The 19,917-nt window shown below is 33.7% G+C and overlaps 2 protein-coding genes across 7 annotated transcripts in view; both read left to right on the top strand.

Annotated features, from left to right (window-relative positions):
• The window catches only part of CDH18 (cadherin 18), a 993,557-nt gene that overhangs the window by 77,287 nt on the left and 896,353 nt on the right, over nt 1-19,917 (top strand). The gene's annotated exons all lie outside the window — the stretch shown is intronic.
• LOC103012154 (FXYD domain-containing ion transport regulator 4-like) overlaps nt 3,407-19,917 on the top strand; it is a 28,217-nt gene continuing 11,706 nt past the window's right edge. The window contains 1 exon segment of the mRNA XM_007188271.1: nt 3,407-3,533. Coding sequence (XP_007188333.1) covers nt 3,407-3,533 — 127 coding nt within the window.

Genomic DNA, 19,917 nt, shown 5'->3' with positions numbered 1-19,917 from the left:
TAAATATTACTTTGAAGTCCTTTGATAATTTTGTGAAAGGATCTACTTACTTTCCATTAAAATACCTCAAAATGTTAAGGGAACCTCATAACTTAACATTTTATGGTCCCCAAAGTATTCTTATTTTGAGAAGAGCTGAAATGTATTGAGTGCTCAGTATGTACAAGGTGTTGAGCTGTGCCTTTTTCATGCTCTCATTCCTCACAGGAATTCTATGAAGTTAGAAATGTTAAATGATTTTATGAATATGGAAAAGCACAGCATAGACAGTAAAGCAGTTTGCCCAGAATCAGGCAGCTACTGAACTGCAGGTTTAGAATTTGACCTCAAACTCCAGACTGTTAATCACTAAGTAACTTGCAGTCTGCATCTATGCTCTTACTTACCTTCCTCTTGAACTAATATTTAGACTTCTATACAGCTTGTTCATGATAGCCTTACTCCATCTACTTGGACTTTAAGGTATTTTGTTATCATATCTCCATTTTCTCTTTTTCTTCATTACTTGATTATTTACCTAAAGTGTTCTCAACTCTTTACACTAAAGTTGAATAGTGAAACTGAAATAAATCTGTACCTGGAGTTGGAGAACTAAACCATGGCATTTTCTGGGTCTCTCATTCTGGAAATTCACATATGTAATCTCTTTGGCTGTGACCTATAAGAAAAAGGAAATAGTTAAAATTCATTACCATTGAGGTCCATGAACGTGCTATGATTTCTAGAAGTGATATACCATAATGATTGCCATTAATTTGTAGTCTTTTGATCATAAAAAATAGCTTGGGAGGATGTTTGCATATTATGAGTCCAAATGATTATCTATCAAAAATATCAATCTATCAGTCTTTAGCAGGAAGTAATTATTGCGTCACTACTTATTTAAAGTTCTCTCAGATAAGTTTGAGCATACAGAAAAGGACTTTTGCAGTTTGCATATGGAAACAACATTCTAATATTCTCCTTAGACATTTTAGAGACGTTGAATCTATTTGTGGAGAAGATAACATGAATGTTAGAATACAAAGAAGACCCATTAAAGCATTAAAGAAAGCCTAAATAGAAGTTAAAATTTTTTATTTCCACAGTAACCATGGTTTGTTTTGTCTTGAATGCTTTGTTTTTAGCTGTTGAGTTCCATATTATTTCTAAAACAAATTACCATGACATTTCCACCCAGAGCTTTAGAACTTCAATTAACTTTCAGAAAAACTGTGATTTTTTTTTTTTTGAATCTAAGGCATAACTACAAGTAAAAATATAAGAATCATAGAAGGATGTGGGAAAGTATTTTTTATCCTGAACTAGGATATAATTAGTATTATGGATGCATTACAAGCTATTTGTGAATTACATAAGCCAACAAACAGGTCATAGAATATCAGCAATCCAAAACTTTGAGCTCTTACAAAAGACTATTTTTACAAAGAAAGAATTCTTAATGATGCAATTACCTATCTAAAACATTTAAGTAGAAATAATTTCTTTATTTATGCTTGGAAGTTTTGCTACTTTACTGTTAAAACATTCAATACCCAGTACTAGCCATATGATCATGGCCAATTTACTAAAATCTGCTATCTCATCATTTTTAAAAATAAATATAATGTTATCTTTTAGAGTCGTTTGTTTATTTTCCAGAGTAGGTGTAGAATACAATTAGCTAAACTTGGGACATATGGAGTCAGTATTTAGTAACTCAAATTTTCCTTTCAAGAGGTAATGTTGAGATATAAATGTATGGAAAACAGTTTGCCACTGAAATTAACTATGAAAGTTAAAACTACTTTTAGTTTGTTACATTACTTTGGCATATAGATGCCACTTAATAAATATTTCTATGAGAAGTCATGTTTTCAGGCAATGTCTTCCTCTCTCAGTGATGTCTTAGATTTACATAAATGTGATTTTTATTTAGAAACTATGAACAGCTAATTTTATTATTTCCCTTTCATGTAATAATTTTAATTTAACAAAGTACATTCAAACATACACGCATGCATACACAGCATATCGACTGCCTATATCCTGTCAACAGCAAACATTTAAATTCTAAATCCAGCGTACATGTTGTTTGTTTTGAGTATTTTAGGGAAGAAATAGTTTTGATAGATGGCAAGCCATCAGAAAGGTATCTCATAATGTTTGTGATACCATCCTTTTCTCTAAATTTTGAAAGCTCCCATGATGAAGTAAGATTCAAGGGATCCAAATTCCCTGCATGTCACACCGTGCTTAACATAGTGAAAGACTGGCTCACCTTGTCAGAAGAAATGTCTTAAAAGGATACATGAAAATGCTTCAAGTGGTTCATCTCGAGCGAAAGCATTTTTAACAGGATTGTACTATTGTACATGTGTATGTATAGACCTAGTTAAAACACTATTACAAAGTTCAATATTTTAAGCAGTACATAGGTATTTAAATACAGATAAAAGTATTTTCAATGTCTATCAAACGTTTAGAATCCCATTAATATATTTTATAGCTCTGGGATATGTCTTTTGAAATTACACTAACATGTTGAAATTTGAAAAGGATAAAAATATCTTTTCTCTGAAACAAAATATATGACATTTTTGGAAGTGCAAGGTATAAAAGAGAAATGGCATCCATGGAAATGACAGGCAGGACAGCCAATCAGCCCATGAGAGATATGCCATCGCTAAATGCAACTTCAGACTCACTGAACAGCTTGAGTAGACGGCTACAGCATCTCATGTGCAGGCTTGACATTAGAATCTTGAATTGAGGTTGAAGAAATCTATGAAAATTAAACAAGTTTTATTTATCTTTATGCTATCAAAATCTGAAATATTGTCATGTGATTTAAAATATTGCACAATATTTAATAAAATAGTACATATATGGATACAATTCATAATTCCATGCTCATAACTGTCTAATATATAATTGAGACAAATAATGCAAACATTGTGAAGTTTCCTTAGGATGTATATTTCCACACTTTGAAATAAAATAAGCCTTTTGATATCCTGGCTACATAGTGATCTTAGATATAGTGAACTTCCAAATGCTAAAATCTAATATTTTATGAACATGGAGAGAGTATAACTAAGTATATATCTATATCTATATCTCTATATTTATTTCTATATCTATATAGAGATATATACTTTGTTTTCTAAAATAATTACATTTCTTATCACCCATAAAACAAATGTTACTGATCTAGTCCTATGATGCCAATATTTCTCCCCAAGAAATTGTAAATAAATTCTGAAACCTATTAATATGGTTGAAAAATATGTATGTGCATCAGGAATCACAGTGTAGGAAACAGAAAACTCTTGAGTTTTTCATTTATTTTAAGAACGGATGAACAAACAGGAAATTCGGTGCATCCACATCCCTGGAGGGTTAGAGGAGAAAACTCAGGCCTGCTATGGGAATGCAATACTTGGTTTCCGGGCCCTGCTACCACAGTGAGGATCCAGAGGTTTGGAAAACAGCAGTGGTTGCAGCCAGTGGTGCCTCTGCAGCAGCTGCCTGCCGCTCAGAACGCCTGCACGGTCAGAATGTGGGTTCGAGCCCCGCGAAGAGTCCTGTCTGTTGCAGCCGGGCCCTTGGCTGCAGCCACTCCAAGAAAAGCATCCTCTGCCTCCCTGGCGTCCCTGCAGGTTTCCTGTCAATGAAGCTCATGAAGAAAAACCACATTTTGTCTCGACTCCAAGTAACAGAATCTAGCAGTACAGTTCTTAGCTTTCTAGTCTCTGAGATACTAAAGTTAACTAGAAGGGATTGAAAAGGTTGCCAAAATCTAGTAGACAACATCTAGTACAATCCACCTCTTTACTATTAGAATCAATACACACCCCTTTGATATATATTTAAATGTGAAAACAGAAACAGGAAAAACAACACACTCCCATCTAATGCAATGAGGTTTCATGCATGTTAATAAGAACATACTAATCCCTTGTCAAAAAAAAAAAAGATATCAAATCCATCAGTTGCTTTTTTAACTATAGATAACATTCATTCCCATTCTAATTTGATCACCATACCACTTTAATAATCATAAACCTGAACATTAAATCATAAAGATGTTCACTCTCACAAAAGGCAAACAAGATGGAGTATAATTTATGTAATATAAATGTAAATGTGTAGATGTAATATATAATATTATTTATATTTAATATATATATAAGTGAAGCATATACTGTTGTATGGTCTTTGTTTCAGCCGTTGTTTACAAGACCAGAGTTAGTCTTTATAACTTATTTATTCACCTTTCTATACCATATTCCTTTTGCTCTTAGATATCATTAAACTTTTCCAGGATATTTGACTTGATGAAATGACCCAGAACTTCAGTCTTGAAGATCAGGGTCCTTATTAAGTCTTGTCTGTTTTAGGTTTATCTAGTTTTCCATTCATACTTACAATAAGACCTGAGTCAATCCCATAGGTTCCAGGAACATTCTTCTCTGCACTCACTATGGTACGGCAATGTACTTTCCTCTTGATAATCAGGAACACTCAGCCAAAACAGCAAACCCCTTGGTCTGTAGGTTCAGTGGCAAGAGGATTCTGAATGGCCCAGTGGAGCCTATTGCATCACTTCTTTTGCTTAAAACTCTTTCATGTGTGTTGCCAGTAAAACTTAAAATATAGTAGTATTTTACTACTTACTAGAAAACATTATAGAGCAGTATTTTATTCATATACTTTCTCTGTGTGCCATGAAATTACTACTTCATTTCTTATATTAACAATAGCATCTCTTCCCTACAACATATCCCATTTTTGTTTCCACAACTTATCCTCAAATTAATCTCTGAAAACATAAAGAGATGTATTTAAACGGAAAGCAAAGTAAATTTTTCCATCAATAAGCCGGAAAAGCAGGATAGATTCAGTATCATATCACATTACTTCTATAGATCGACATAGATAGAAGAATTGAAAGAGGGGGCATACGAATTAAAAAAAAAACAAAAACTTGAGAGGTTGAATTGATTTGAAATAGAAAGTAATCAGTTGGGTGAACTTTATTTTGTTTATAAAAACATATATACATAAGAATACGTACATTTAAATGCACACACTATATACACACATGCACACCATTTACACGTTTATTTTTCACCATCATTTAAAAGATTTTGGACTTCCATATAATGTATTTTTAAAAACACTGTAAATCATATTCAAGTCACATTACTTTGCGTTACATTATGAGAAGTAATAAGAAATCATTGATCAGCTTTGTATTTACCAAGGTAAATTTAAAATGCATTGTAATAAAGATATTATAAATATATATTATAGAGAGATGCTTGTTTCTTGAAATTTAACATACTAAGCAACACTTAAAATAGAAATTCTAATCTATAATGTTTGAATACCCACTCTACAAATTGTCAGTATTCATGGAAATAGTAAGCAATTTCAGGTAATATGTGTGTGGTGTTAGCATTTGTATATGTGAGTTTGAAAAGAAAATTTAGTAAATAAGATTGCAATAAAATATGAAAGTATAAGCACTAGGAACTAACAAAACACAAAAGATCAAATTCATGAAGATGATTAAATTTTTAAATTTATAAATCTCACTTTGACCAACGTAGAAGAAATTTGACCAGTATGATAAATTTTGTCCTTCAAAAATATTAGCCAGGGGCTTCCCTGGTGGCACAGTGGTTGAGAGTCTGCCTGCCAATGCAGGGAACACGGGTTCGAGCCCTGCTCTGGGAAGATCCCACATGCCGTGGAGCAACTGGTCCCGTGAACCACAACTGCTGAGCCTGCGTATCTGGAGCCTGTACTCTGTAGACCCAACACAGCCAAAAATAAGTAAATCAATAAATTTATTAAAAAAAAAATATATTAGCCATGTATACCCAAAGTCATGTGCATTGATTCTTGGTGTGATACAGTTGATGCAATAATTTAGAGAATATTAAAAGGAAGAAACAAGTAAGTACATTATCAAGAAACATTTTTAAACTGATATAATCATTCTCTCAAAACTCACAGAACCAGATTTTGAAACTACTAATGCTGTGCATGTACTAACAGTGTGTTTATATGTGAGTTAGGAGAATTCAAAGAAAATAAAACCTTGGTTATCATAATGGAAATAATATCATATGGTACCCATCTTTTAAAATGTTCTATATTTTTAAAGATTTTCTGATAATAAACAATGAGTTCCTTCATGTTTACATTTTTTAAAATTTCTTTTTAAAATATAAAGTATTGCTATTCCATTACAGTAATTTTGTCATCAAGATGTCAGACAGTTCTTGGCATTTCCTAATAAGTTATGTGGAGTAATTGGATCAGAGATATAACAAAGACTGGATCTATTTGAAAATCCATAATTACTTTCTGTATGTTGGGATTTCTGAAATTAGAAATTGTGTTTTATAGCACAAAAAATATAAATATTTACCTCATCAATTAGATAGGATGCTTTCAGTTATTATTTGATTTTGTTAATTTCATACTGAAACTGTGAATTTTAAGAATAGAATATATTCTAGAGGTAGATATTTTATTAACAAAAAGTGAAAGCGGTCCAGTGGTTAGGACTCACACTTTCATTGCTGTGGCCTGTGTTCAATCCCTGGTCAGGGAACTAGTTCCCGCAAGCCACATGGCGCGGCCAAAAAAAAAAAAAAAAAAAAAAAGAGTCACTTCTTTCAATTAGTAAGGTTTATAATTGAAATGTCCTTCTGTAGAGGAAGGTGGACTCTCTAAGTCCTCAAATTGATAAAACCAAGGACAGCATATTTTAATTAAATAACAAAATAATAAAAATACTTGTTATTAATTTAAATGTATTTGAATATACCTCCTTAATGTTTAATGAGTATTTACTGTGTCAACACTCTTTGGCACCCATTCTCTTTGATCTTGGCCCTATGCCTACGTGATGGTTTAAGCAATCTACTGACCTTCATTTTTGGCTCCATGCAATGTCACTTCTATATTCCCATCCTTATTGGGGTTTAAATTGTGCCCAGGGTCATATTCAGGAAAGATAACTGGCCTTCTGTCCTTTTTGTTAGAAATGAGTTAATTCTTTGAATGACCAGCAATCATTACACACATGTCATCTTGAATGGAAAGCCCACAGAATAAAAAGTTTTATTAACTCAAGCCACCAGTCAACCTTAAAACACTGGTATAGTAGTAGTGACAGAGAGAAGAGAGTCAGGAAAGAGAAAATGAGAGAGATAGAAATTAACAGCTAGAGTCACAAAGTGCCTGAGGCTTGAAATAAAGGAGAGAATGAAATAGACCCGATACTGCTAACAAGGGGGTAGAAACACTCATTTCCTTCCACCTATCCCTTTTAGTTTCCAGTGCATTGTTTGCCATGTGTCAGAATCACACCTTAGCAACAGTCTCCCATTTGAAATCTGTCCATCATTTGATCCTTCCAAAGGTTTATCTTATTGTTTTTTCCCGGTAGGGGAATTCTGTTCCCTAAGGTTTCTAACTGCACCCTCCCTCCCTCTATAAAGCAATCCACTGGACACTAGCGGAAAAACTACTATAACATCCCTAAACTACTGTAAGTACAATAAAATGAAATATACAGCAGAAGCAAACACAGGGAAAGTTGAACAATCAGTTCATAAGCTAATATATTTGAAAATCTCTGTGAATAGAATGATATGAATTTCAAAAACAGAGTGATTAAGAAATAGAAAACTTAAACAAAATGGTAATCTTGAAATATAAATTTAAATTGCTAAAGCATTTCTCTGCAGACAGATGCCTGGTAATAGATAGTTTTACATTAAAGTTATTTAATTAAAAAAATCTCAATCAATAGAAGCTTTTAATGTGAGAAAAAGAGAACTTTACAATTTATGTAATATTATTATTCTAACACCATAAGAAACTTTAAAATGGCAGCACAGAATATTCTAAATGTGTAATATGGTTGCAGAAATCCTTATTACAATAATAGAAAGTCAAGTGCTTCTTAAAAGAATATAAAAAGTACATTTAATAGCTATAATAATTGGAATCCATTCTTTGGAAATGAAGAACTCCAAGTCAATTCGTTTAAGCAAAACTGGATCGTATAATCCAGAAATACAGTTCTAAACTAAGCTCCAAATATTGCTGAAATCAATTGTTCAAAAACGCCTTAAAAATATGACTGGTCTACTTTATATTCTGTTTTCCTTTATGTTAGTTTTTTCAGGCAGTTTTTCCATGTGGTGATAATGATGGCCAACATCAGTCTAAAAATCACCTTCTGTTAAATAAATAAGTCCAGGGAACGTAGGTCAGCTCAGTAAAATTTATAGGGTGGGAACTAATTGACCTGACCTGGTAACATGCTGAACTCTCAGCTAATCACTGTGACCAGTAGAATGTGCAAATTTTTAAGGCCAATCACTAGTAACATCCTTACTGATAGGAACAGAATTTGAGATTTCAAGTCTGTTTAAATTACACGGACTAAAAGTGGGTCAAAATTTTTCCTGAAAGGAAATTTAGAATTCTGTTAGCAGAAAGTAGCTGAGATTACTTACTAGTTGACACTTCTCATGGTATTCTTCTAAAGTATTCTCCTGAGAGACATGTGTTTTGCAGACAGCTGGAATCATTATGATGACTTGCATGACTCCAGACACATCTGAATTTTCTCTTAGTGGTCTACATGATGTTCAGTACTTCAACCATCCTAATGGTTATATAAGCCTCTAATACTCTGTATTAAATATATTTCTGTCTGAAATACCCATTACATGTTCTTTATTCCCTGTCTGAACCTTGAATAATGTAATAGGCAAAAGCGAAAGATATGCACTAGAACAGGGGAAAACTAGAGGCAATCTTAGGAAAAATAAAGAGGTTTATTCTCATTGTGCTTATATATATTATTATTATATAAATTTACATTATTATCTACCTAGACTATTCAAATTAGAAAATTGTAAACCTTTTAGAACTTACAATTACGACAAATAAACAACACACATACCCTCCAAAATCAATAGCTTTCCTATGTAAAGCAGTTGGAATTATAATACAAAAAAGCTACCAAAATATGTGTTCATGAATATATCTTATACCAATTGGATCATATCACTTCTCTGCCTAAAGCCTGTTATCAATGACTTTCCTTACTCCTGTTATAAACACTGAAACCCTTATCTTGACCGATGAAGGCTGGAATCATCTAGTCTCTATTTCCCCTCCAGAGTCATCTCAATCAGTGATTGTCTAATGCAGGGGTCCCCAACCCCTGGGCTGCAGGCCGGTACTGGGCCGCGGCCTGTTAGGAACCGGGCCGCACAGCAGGAGGTGAGCGGCGGGCGAGCAAGTGAAGCTTCATCTGCCTCTCCCATCGCTCCCCATCTCTCCCATTACTGCCTCAACCATTCCCCCCCCCCCCATTCATGGAAAAATCGTCTTCCATGAAACTGGTCCCTGGTGCCAAAAAGGTTGGGGACCGCTGGTCTAATGCTTGTCCTCCTCCTAGACATCAACTGTCTGTGGTCCAGGAGTGTGTCAGTCCTGCTCTTGTTTCTAGCCATCCACTACCCTGGCGAAGGCCTGGCACTTCATAGGAACTCGGTAAATGTTTGGTGCATCTTTGATGACACAGGCATGGATTCTCACACAATGAAAATCTAATACAGGAACTTTTTTTGTATGCAATATAAAATATTGCAAAAATCTTCAGTCTTAACTGAATTATTTTACACATTAGAGTATAATCAGAATCTTCATGGATTTTGTTTTAATTTGGCAAAAAAGATAAAATGATACAGAAGTTCTCCTGTAAGTATATATATATGTATTATATATTATATAAAGATATATGTATATGAATATTCATAGGAAAATATGATGATGACTTCTCATGCTGGCTATTCAAATGTACTGAGAAGTTATGCCACTTAAGCTAATGTGGTCCTGCTGTAAGAACAAATAGAGCACAATAAATGGGAATAAAAATCCAAAAAAAATACACTTTAGTATAACTGACTGAGTCTTCATCAGAGATAATTTTGTTGCAAACAAAAGAATCCATAGTGTTCAGTGAAAAAGAAGAATTTATTGGAATGACAAAAGGGTATCTCTCAGCAAACACTGCATCTCCTCTCAATAAATTACAAATGTCCTGAACATCCACCAGGAGCCATAGCAGCTGCTTTCCCTGATTTACTTTTTCTCCTTGAGGCATAAAATCTGTCAGCACTCCTTTTAGGCATTTATTTTATTGTTTTATTTCTCTCTCTGTAGGTCAACCTCTTCATGTAGAAAATGATTTCTCCAGTCCTATGGTTTCAATGACCAATATTAAATGAATTGACTAAGTCTCCAAAAGCCAGTTCCAGGAATAAGAACTGATTGACCAGCAAAGGCCAGGTGCAGGGTACCATGTATACTTCCCTCTCAGAAAGACAAAGAAAACTAAATCTCTAAGAAATAAGTTAGCAAGAATAGGGTATCAGCTTAGAAAAAGTGATTGGAATTCCTAGTGGAGATAAAATTGCCAACAGTAACTAAAATTTATTAGCAATTGGAGCTGGAAGAGTTACTTAAACCTACTTAGATCCAAAATATTAGCTCTTGGTCTAATATTTCAAAGGTAAACACGTTCCGGTTGGAACAAAGAAATAAATGTAAAAGTCATAAGAATACTAGAAGGAAATATAGTTATTTCAATCTTGTTTTAGCATTAAGAAGATTTTTCTAAGCACAAAAATAAGATACCAAAAAGATCTGGCTAAATAAAAATTAAATTCTCCATTTCACAAATTGGCATGGGTGACAATGAAAACACAATGATGCTTTCACAAACTTGGAGGACGAAAAGATTCACAAATTCTGTGGTAAGCCAAAAGATAATATTCTTAGTATTAAACAGCATTTGCAAATCATCAAAGTTTGAGGCAGATAAAACAAAAAAAGGAATAGCACATTACAAAAGCAGGAAAGAACATAAATGGCATATAATCTTATGCATGATGTTTCCTCTCACTATTGATCTGAAACAAGTAAGTTTATCTGATATTGAGATGCTATTATCAAAATTATCAAGTACAAACACAATTCCAACCAAAATAAGTAATAATACCTAGCTGTGGGACAAATTATAGAAAATAAGAAATCATGAACTGTTCTTGAAACTGGCAACTGATGCATTTTAGGTGACACTTTAAGAATTTATTTAGAAAGCCAGAGAGACATGCATTGACTAATAAAGTGAATTTTAATTGTATAAATTTATTCTAAGAACATGATAAGAAATTCATGTGAAGTGAAGAAAGTTATCTTCAAGTACAAGAAAAACCAGTCACAGCATTATTTATAATAGTAAAATAGGAAAAAAAAATGTCAAAAAGAGGGAATTAGTGAAGCTATGGCACATTCAGTTAATGGAATGACATAAGAAAATACCTATATTAACTATAAAAGTGCTGTCATAAAATAATATCTTAAGTATTATCATTATAAATTATACAAAATCAAACAAATTTTGAAAGACATACATTGAAATGTCAACAGTTTGCCTTATTCGGCGTGGGTTACTTTTTTCTTTTTAGTATTTTCTTTGTTTTCTAATCAGTAACTTCAATACAGTTGTATTAAATATAATAAGACATTAAGAACATAAAGATCCTTTAACACTGGACAGTCTTATGTTTGAATCTCATCTTTACAACTCATTATATATAGAACCTTGAGAGAATTAACATTTTAATGCTTATTTCCTTTACTATAAGCTTGTAGTATTGATGCCTACTCATAACTCTTGTATGAATTATTGTGTGGCTTAAATGGGTTTATATATGCTGATTACCATGTCTTATAAAATAACAAATGTTTAACACATGATATTACCTATTTAAAAATAGTACATAGATTGCTTAAAATAAAAATTCATTTCTAAAAAATGGTACAGATAATAAAAAGTGAAGAGCAGGATGTGAAAAGTTGGTTAGATATACTGCAAGTATATATACGTGTGTATCAAAAAAATCCCACATCATGTAATAAAATGGTACAAATAATATTGCATGTTGATAAGCTCAAATAACAGTTAAGTAACTCAGTCATTACAATTAAGTCAAGCATAACACACTGGTCAAAGGTGAGGTTTAAACTTTTCTAATTGCCAAGGACAAACGCTCACCTTCTATTAGTTTTTGGTGATCCTTAGTCAAATATGGTGTATAACTGCCAAACATAATCATTTCCAGATTGAATCCACAATCATATTCACTTATATATCTCCTTTTTTAATTAATAAAATTTATTTTTAGAGCACTTTTGAGCTCACAGCAAAATTGAGTGGAAAGTACAGAGTTCTCATTACTCCCTGTTCCCACCCGTAGAAGCCCTACCCAGAGTCAGACATGTGTTACAATCGATGAACCTAAATAGGCATATCATTGTCATCCAAAGTCCATAGTTTACATTAGTCTCTTTTTCTTTCAAATAAGAAACTTTATGACAAAACTCAAAGACAGAATCTCATTGGTATGAACTGTACATGTAATATAAATAATTAAAAAAAAATTATGTCTGAACACTAATCATCTGACTTCTACAACTCATCCCCTTAAAGTTTATCATTAAAGATGGTTATGCTGATTTTTGTCTTTATTACTGAGGTATCATATAACATATGTCTAGTTTTCTTTTTTAAGGTAAAAAAACCTTAAAATATATAAACTAGAGGGCATCAGGAAAATTATGAAGATATTAGATTAAAGATGACTTGTTCACATTATAGTTGCAAGGGCCAGAATAATGTCTGACACAGACTCCAATTCAATTTAATGAAATTTTATTGAGTATCTACTGTGTGCCTAGAACTAGTCTAGGGGCTTGAGAAGGTACAACAATGAACAAAACAGAAAAAACCTCCCTGCTTTCAATGAAATTACATTCTAGAAAGTAAGAGAGTTCATAAATGTAATGTAATATGGGGAAAAGTAGTAAGTGCTGAGGAGAAAAATAAAGCAAGGCAGGTGGGAGTCCTTGCAGAGAGATGCAGTCCAACACAGTTTGGTCAGAAGAGGCCTCACTGTGAATGTGATGTTTGAGTGACAGCTTGAAGGAGATGAGGGATGAAATTTTAGAAATATCTTGGAAACAAAGAAATAAAGTTAGAGAAAACAGTATTATAGACCTATGATAGGAGATAGAGTTAGGTAGATAAGTTTGAGAGAAAGAAAATTAAATGCGAGAGGTAATGAAGCTATTAATTCTTTGCAATGATTATAAATAAAGACTTTGTTTTTTACTCTGAGTGACATGGAAAACAATTGAGAGTTGAGAACAGAAAAGTAACTTAATGGTTGGGTATATTAAAATAATTACTGTGATTTATGTTGAATACCCTTGAAATGTGGCATGGATGGAAACAGGGAGACCAGCTAAGAAGCTACTGCCATAATTCAAGTTCAGTAGGATGGTGGCTTGGACCATGGTGGTATGACAGCAATGAAAAGGAATGAGGAGTGATTGGATCAAATACACAGAGGGTACTATTTGTGAAGCTGTGTTTACAGGAAGAGAGAACTATCGACTTGTCCAATATACATAAGTTCTGAGAACCGGCCTTAACTTTATCAGTAGAAAACGTTGATGACCTCACTAAAAAATATTTTCAGTGGAGTGGAAAAGGAGAATGGCCACTTACAGTGGTTTTAAGAAAGCAGAATTGGGGAAAGCAGAAATGGGGAAAGCAGAATTAGAAAGAGTATAAAAAACTCTTAGAATAATTTTAGCTGCAATGGGGAAAATAGAAATGTAAGGGAGCCAAAAGGAGGGGTGAGTCAAAGAGAGATTATATTTTTAGGGTAGAATAAATAACAGCAGGATAGGAGTGATCTAGTAGAGAGAGGAAATTGATGGCATGAGACAGAGAGTACAGGAATACCAGATGGATGTTCCTGAGTAAGCACGCGACCGGTTCCCTACTTAGAATCGTGTAGCACGTGAGGGTACTGAGTTCAGGAGGCGAGGGGAACTGTCATCTAGCTCAGGCTTATTGTCAGCGCTTGTATCTCAACAAAGGGCTAAGTCCACTCAGAGGAGGAGGAGCCCTTTTCTTTGCAAAGAGACCTCATATAGAGATCAAGACCCTGGAGAGAGGCCTTTGCCAACGTCACATAAGTGGAGGTGTTGGCCTTAGACACACTAATAGGAGTGAAGTCAGAGTATGCAGGTGTAAATGCTGTCAGGAACATAGGTGTGAGGACAGACGATTGGACCTCATTTCTCAGCAAATTAGGAAGCAAGTCCATCAACTTCATTTGAGTATGAGGGAGGAGATGATGAATGTTTGAGGAGAGCAGGAAAGATAGAGTATAGAATAGTCATTTAAAAGAGTAGGAGAGAAAAGAATAGAAAATTGAATTTCCTTAAGATTTAAGGAGAATGTAAAACGAGATCAGGCAGCATAGTTATGTGTTTTTCTCCAGTTACGGCAGTGCTCAGATTCAGGACTGGATTAGTAAAGAATTATTTAATTAGAGTCAGGGTACAGCCAAGTTGCATGACAAAATTGAAGAAGAATAGTGTAGTCAAGGGTATATGCAGGGAAGTCATTAAAACAACTGACTGTGGAATTTAAGCTTGGTTTTTATGGAAGAGAAAAATATAAGTTTGATGAGGGAAAGTGAAAATAATGTGGGATCAATAAATATACGTCCTGGTGGCATAATGGCTTATTGGAGTGGGGTTGCTTGAGGCAGTGAGTACAAGCAAGAAGTCAGGAAGTCGAGCTGACAGAGTGTGATGCGTGAAATTGAGATTATGGAGGAGTTGCTATTATAGGTGATGCCAAGGACTAGGTCATGACTACAGAACTGAGTGGCCTGGGGAGTACGCAAGGCAAGAACTTCACAATAGTTCAGGAAGCTGAGAAGCCACAGTATAGTTAGATTTTCTGTTCACTCTGAGGATTAAAATCATTAAAAATTCTGACAGCCAAAGTAACGGTGAAGTGGGAACTAGAGACATCAAGAATCAGTGAGAGCCCAGGGTATCTGTAGATGATGCAATGATGAGAGGTCCTAAGAGATAATACCTGATAACACGGGATTCAAATCTCTGTGTAGGACTGAGAATAGACTGGAAAGAACAAGGAAGAGCAAATATTGATACAAACCCCATATGACTTACAAGCTCAGTGCTAAGAGAAATATAGAGGAAGCAAAAATAAAACATAACCAAAATCCTCTACCACTTTGGAGCCCTGCAGGGGAAGTTAGTAGTGTCCTCAAGGGAGATCCAGGCATCCACTAGAGCAAAACTGTAAAGGGCACTTTCAGTGAAAAGTTTGAAGAAAGAAAGATTTTTGTGGTGATGAAACTTTACTTTTGCAAAAGTATATCTAATAGGAGCAACCTCTGGAGAATTGGGAAGGGCAGTGGCAAAGATAAGAGTCTTCTAATTTTTACTTCAATTAAATATTTTTTTTTGGTAGCATCTTTTTAGTTTTAGTTTTAAAAATATTTTATGTGTTTCAAATGTCAGTACACACAAAAATGAATAGAACAAATGAGTTTTCCCAGAAAAATACAGCAGAACAGCAGTGCCTGTGATCTGTGATAATTGTGAATTGTTCACAGTGTACAATTCAGATTGGGTATCATGTAAGGTAATGATCCTTCAATCCTTCTTATCACTCTACATTCCTATTACTATCTTTTCCTTTTTGTTTGGTGGTAAAAATCATTAGTTTGCTGCCTGCTGCCATATGGCTGCCACTATCACTGCTATATACTGTGTTGTGAAGAGAATAGAAAAGGGTAGTGCTGATCTGCCTTTATCCAAGGAAAATATAGGTAGCTTTTGAAAATAATAATGTCTTCTTTAGGTTGACCAGTTTCTAACAGTTGTGAATTCTTTGTCCAGCATTCCAATACAAGTTTCATGCATATTGATAATGTATTTTACATTTACCCCTTTGATTTTATCATCCTGACTTGTATCGTTTACCAGTTTTAGTTAGTTTTTCTATGGGCCCTACTTATCACAACCATTTAACCAACAGTTTTGCTATGAAGGCATAGTAAGTTCAACAGTCTCTGTATTGTGTTACTCATTCATCTCTGACATATGTAATCAGTCTAAGTTTAAAGAACCATTATCTTATAAAATCATGGTTTGACAGAGGTTCTAAATTACATTTATGAAGGTTGTGAGAAAATCCTTTACAAGGGAGAAAACTTGACCAGTCGTTTCTGGGTAATAGAGAAAAAGCTTTTTAGAGAAAGTAGAGACATTTAAAATATGTAGATGTTTGCCAAATGGAAATTATCTAAAAGAGTGGGAAATAGCAAAACATGAAATGGAGATGCCAAAAAATACAAGATAATTAGCATCTTTCTTTGTTTTTATTTATGTATATATTTTAATTGAAATAATTGTGACATATAACATTTTACAAATTTAAGGTATATAACATGTTACTTTGATGCATTTATATATTATAATATAATTATAATATATATTATAATTATAGCAATACTTAGCACCCTATCATGTTACATAATTATCCTTTCTGTTTAGTAGTTGGAATAATTAAATTTTAGTTTCTTAGCAAGTTTGGTGATTATAATACAATATTGTTGTCTATGTTCACTGTACTGTGCATTAGAGAGGGCTTATTTATTACTTGCTGCAAATTTGTGTCCTCAAAAAATATCCATCCCATTCCCCCAACCCCCATGCCCTGGTGATCACCATCTTACTCTCTGTTTTTATGAGTTTGGCTTTGCTAGATTCCACATATAAGTGGTATCATACAGTACTTGCCTTTGTCTTACCTCTCTTAGTGTAACGTGCTCAGTTTCCATACACATTATAGTAAATGTGTATATAAATGACTTGATTTTTTTTAATTACTGTTATATTTTTTAAGTAGAGGCAGCCATTTATGCCATTCCTGACATTTAAGAATCATAGCAGATTATAGATGTTGTATAAAACATGTATGTTGAATAAAAGATGAGCCTTGGAATTGGAGATGGAAAATGTTGGTAACCACTGCTACCTTATGCACAGTAGCCAGATTGACTTACATAATCCTTGACTCAAATAATCTTTAGGTAAACTGATCCTATTTTCCATTATTTTTGATGAACAGCACTCAATTTTGTATATTTTTGAATCCATAAAACATTTCCAGGCTATCTCTAATTTTGACAGTATCCATTTCGCATTATCCCTGTCTTTTCCTTGCAGCAAGGCAACGTTACCTTTATTCCCCAACCATGATTTCAGAATATTTATTATGATATTTATGGATTATTTTATGAGAATTAGGAAAGTAGGACACATTCCTCTTTCTCAAGTTACCATTAAGATTTTAAGTTTGCTAAAATAATAGGCCTGGTTCATTATCTGTCTATGAGGACAAACAGGATGAAAGAGCGGAACAAAGATGCACATTCTCCTAAAAAACTCAAACTCCATGCCTCACACGGGATGTAATCAAGGAAAAGAATTCTATTAAGCTTAGAGTCACTGATGATGCATTGCTCCTTGTAATGAAAGGACAACTTGTAACAATCAGAGTGCCTGTGCATAGCTAGGACTAGAGAAATAGTAAAATGTGGCTGTTACTCATAATCTCTGCTAAGAGCTTAGTACAAAGACAGTTTTAGTGATTGGAGGAACAATGAAATTCTGAAATATAATGTAATTACTAATCCTTAGCCTGTATGTGTTTATTTAAAAGTATGTAAAAGAGTTGTTAGATATAAACATTATCTGAGGAATAATTTTATGATATCTAAAACATAATTTATATAGCAACAGAGAACTCAGATTCTAATAGCACTGCAAGTGTGCAAAATTTTATTGATTTTCTGAAAAGAACTTCCCAATTTCATATAACAATAGAAATCATATAATGTACCTTGTATTCGTGTATTATAGGTCATGGCGTAATAAATCAGTTTACTTTCAGTAATTGCTTGGAAATGATCTCCCTATTCTTGACGTTCATTAGTCACTGAAAATAAAAATGGCAGAGAAACCAATAATGTCTAATTTGAAGATTTTTAAATGTTTATAGATTTCTAAGCATGATTAGAAAATGGGAAAGCTGCCTTCCCTTCAGGATGATCAATCCAGACATGTATTAGAAACCAGAAAATCAAACTTCTCAAGGGCAGTGATTTAACATCCCTGCAAATGTGATTGAAACCACTGCTTTCTTACATCTTTATTAGCAGGTGTGGAAACACAATTACAGATTTAAAATTAAAAGTGCATAATAAAATAGTAAATCTCCTGGTCTGCACAGTTTGCCACCTTAATTAACAATTGATTTTTTAAATTATTGCTTCAAGCTTTAATTCCTCAAGTACATTGTATTCTGCACTTTATATTATATGAGACTTGTAAAGACTGTATTTGAATTTACGTTAATGCAATATTGGAACTAAAATATAATTCAAGACATTAAAACCTAATACAGTATAATAGTTTCTCAGAGAAAAATAATTATGATCTGAATATCAACATTATGTTTACTCAGATTGCTTAAACATAACAGTAGCCATAATTTGGTATGTTAGTAGAACAGTTTCAAAATGTTCATCGAAATAAATTTATTGAAAGAGCCCTTATAATATTTCATTTAGTCATAAGAGTCTATAAAAGTATTTCATACTAATCAATCACACTAATCAGTATTATGATTTTTAAAAATTTCTCTATATTTAATATAGGTGTTAATATAAAATTTTAATAATATAACTTGAAATGTCATTTACTCTTAAAATTTCAATTCAATTTCTTTCTTTAACAACAGAGATCTATGCTTATACACCATTCTGGAATACAACATTTTTGCATTATTACACATATTTGCAGTCTTCTGTAAAAGAAAGACAAGGGGACATAAGACAATTTTTGTTGTTGATGGAGGTGGTTGTTTGTAAATGTCATTCTTTTTTTTTTTTTTTTTTAAACAAAGCAATCCCTCCAGGACATTCTTTTTTTTTAATTAATTAATTAATTTTTATTTTTGGCTGTGTCGGGTCTTCGTTTCTGTGCGAGGGCTTTCTCTAGCTGCGGCAAGCGGGGGCCACTCTTCATCGCGGTGCGCGGGCCTCTCACTATCGCGGCCTCTCTTGTTGCGGAGCACAGGCTCCAGACGCGCAGGCTCAGTAATTGTGGCTCACGGGCCCAGTTGCTCCGTGGCATGTGGGGTCTTCCCGGACCAGGGCTCGAACCCGCGTCCCCTGCATTGGCAGGCAGATTCTCAACCACTGTGCCACCAGGGAAGCCCTGTAAATGTCATTCTTGATGTTGATTATGCAGTTGTTATGATCCACAGCTGTTATTGCTTCCTTCTGAATTCTTCTGTAGTCTCCAGAATGTACTGGTCATCCCTTCTTCATTTTATCTTCAGTCTTCCCTTAATTGATTCCTCCCTTTATACCTATAAGCATCACCACTGGGTTTAACTAATTCCTGTGAAAGATAGTAATTAAATTAAACTGTTTGAGTTTTTTGTTTGTTTATTTGTTTTTTTTGCTGTGCAATGTTTTCTGATGTTTAATCTCATGACCTGGAAAGTAGCCATTGCTTTGTCTATCGTGTTCACAAAAGCAGGAGACAAAATCAGGATGCAGTCTGATCATGAACAGGTTTTTTGGGGCAAAAACCAATACTGCAGAAAATATTTAGACGTGTTAAACCAAGGAGTTGTTAACTCTGCTATGTTTTAAACACTGTGCCTACCCTTGTAGTTTTGCTCTGAAGCATGTGACTCCGTGGGAAGATGATCTTGTGGAAATGAAAATGAGGCCATCCTTAAGTTTCAAATAGAGTTTTGGGCAGAAACAATGTAGTCATATTCTTAAAAACAATTTACATGGAACCAGAATACTTAGTTCAAATCTTGGTTACATCCTTTTACTTGTACAAGTCACT

This window comes from Balaenoptera acutorostrata, chromosome 2, assembly GCF_949987535.1.
Source record: "Balaenoptera acutorostrata chromosome 2, mBalAcu1.1, whole genome shotgun sequence".
NCBI classification, from domain to species: domain Eukaryota; kingdom Metazoa; phylum Chordata; class Mammalia; order Artiodactyla; family Balaenopteridae; genus Balaenoptera; species Balaenoptera acutorostrata.
The sequence above is the reverse complement of the archived record's forward strand: the minus strand, read 5'-3'. Positions and strand labels throughout refer to the sequence as shown.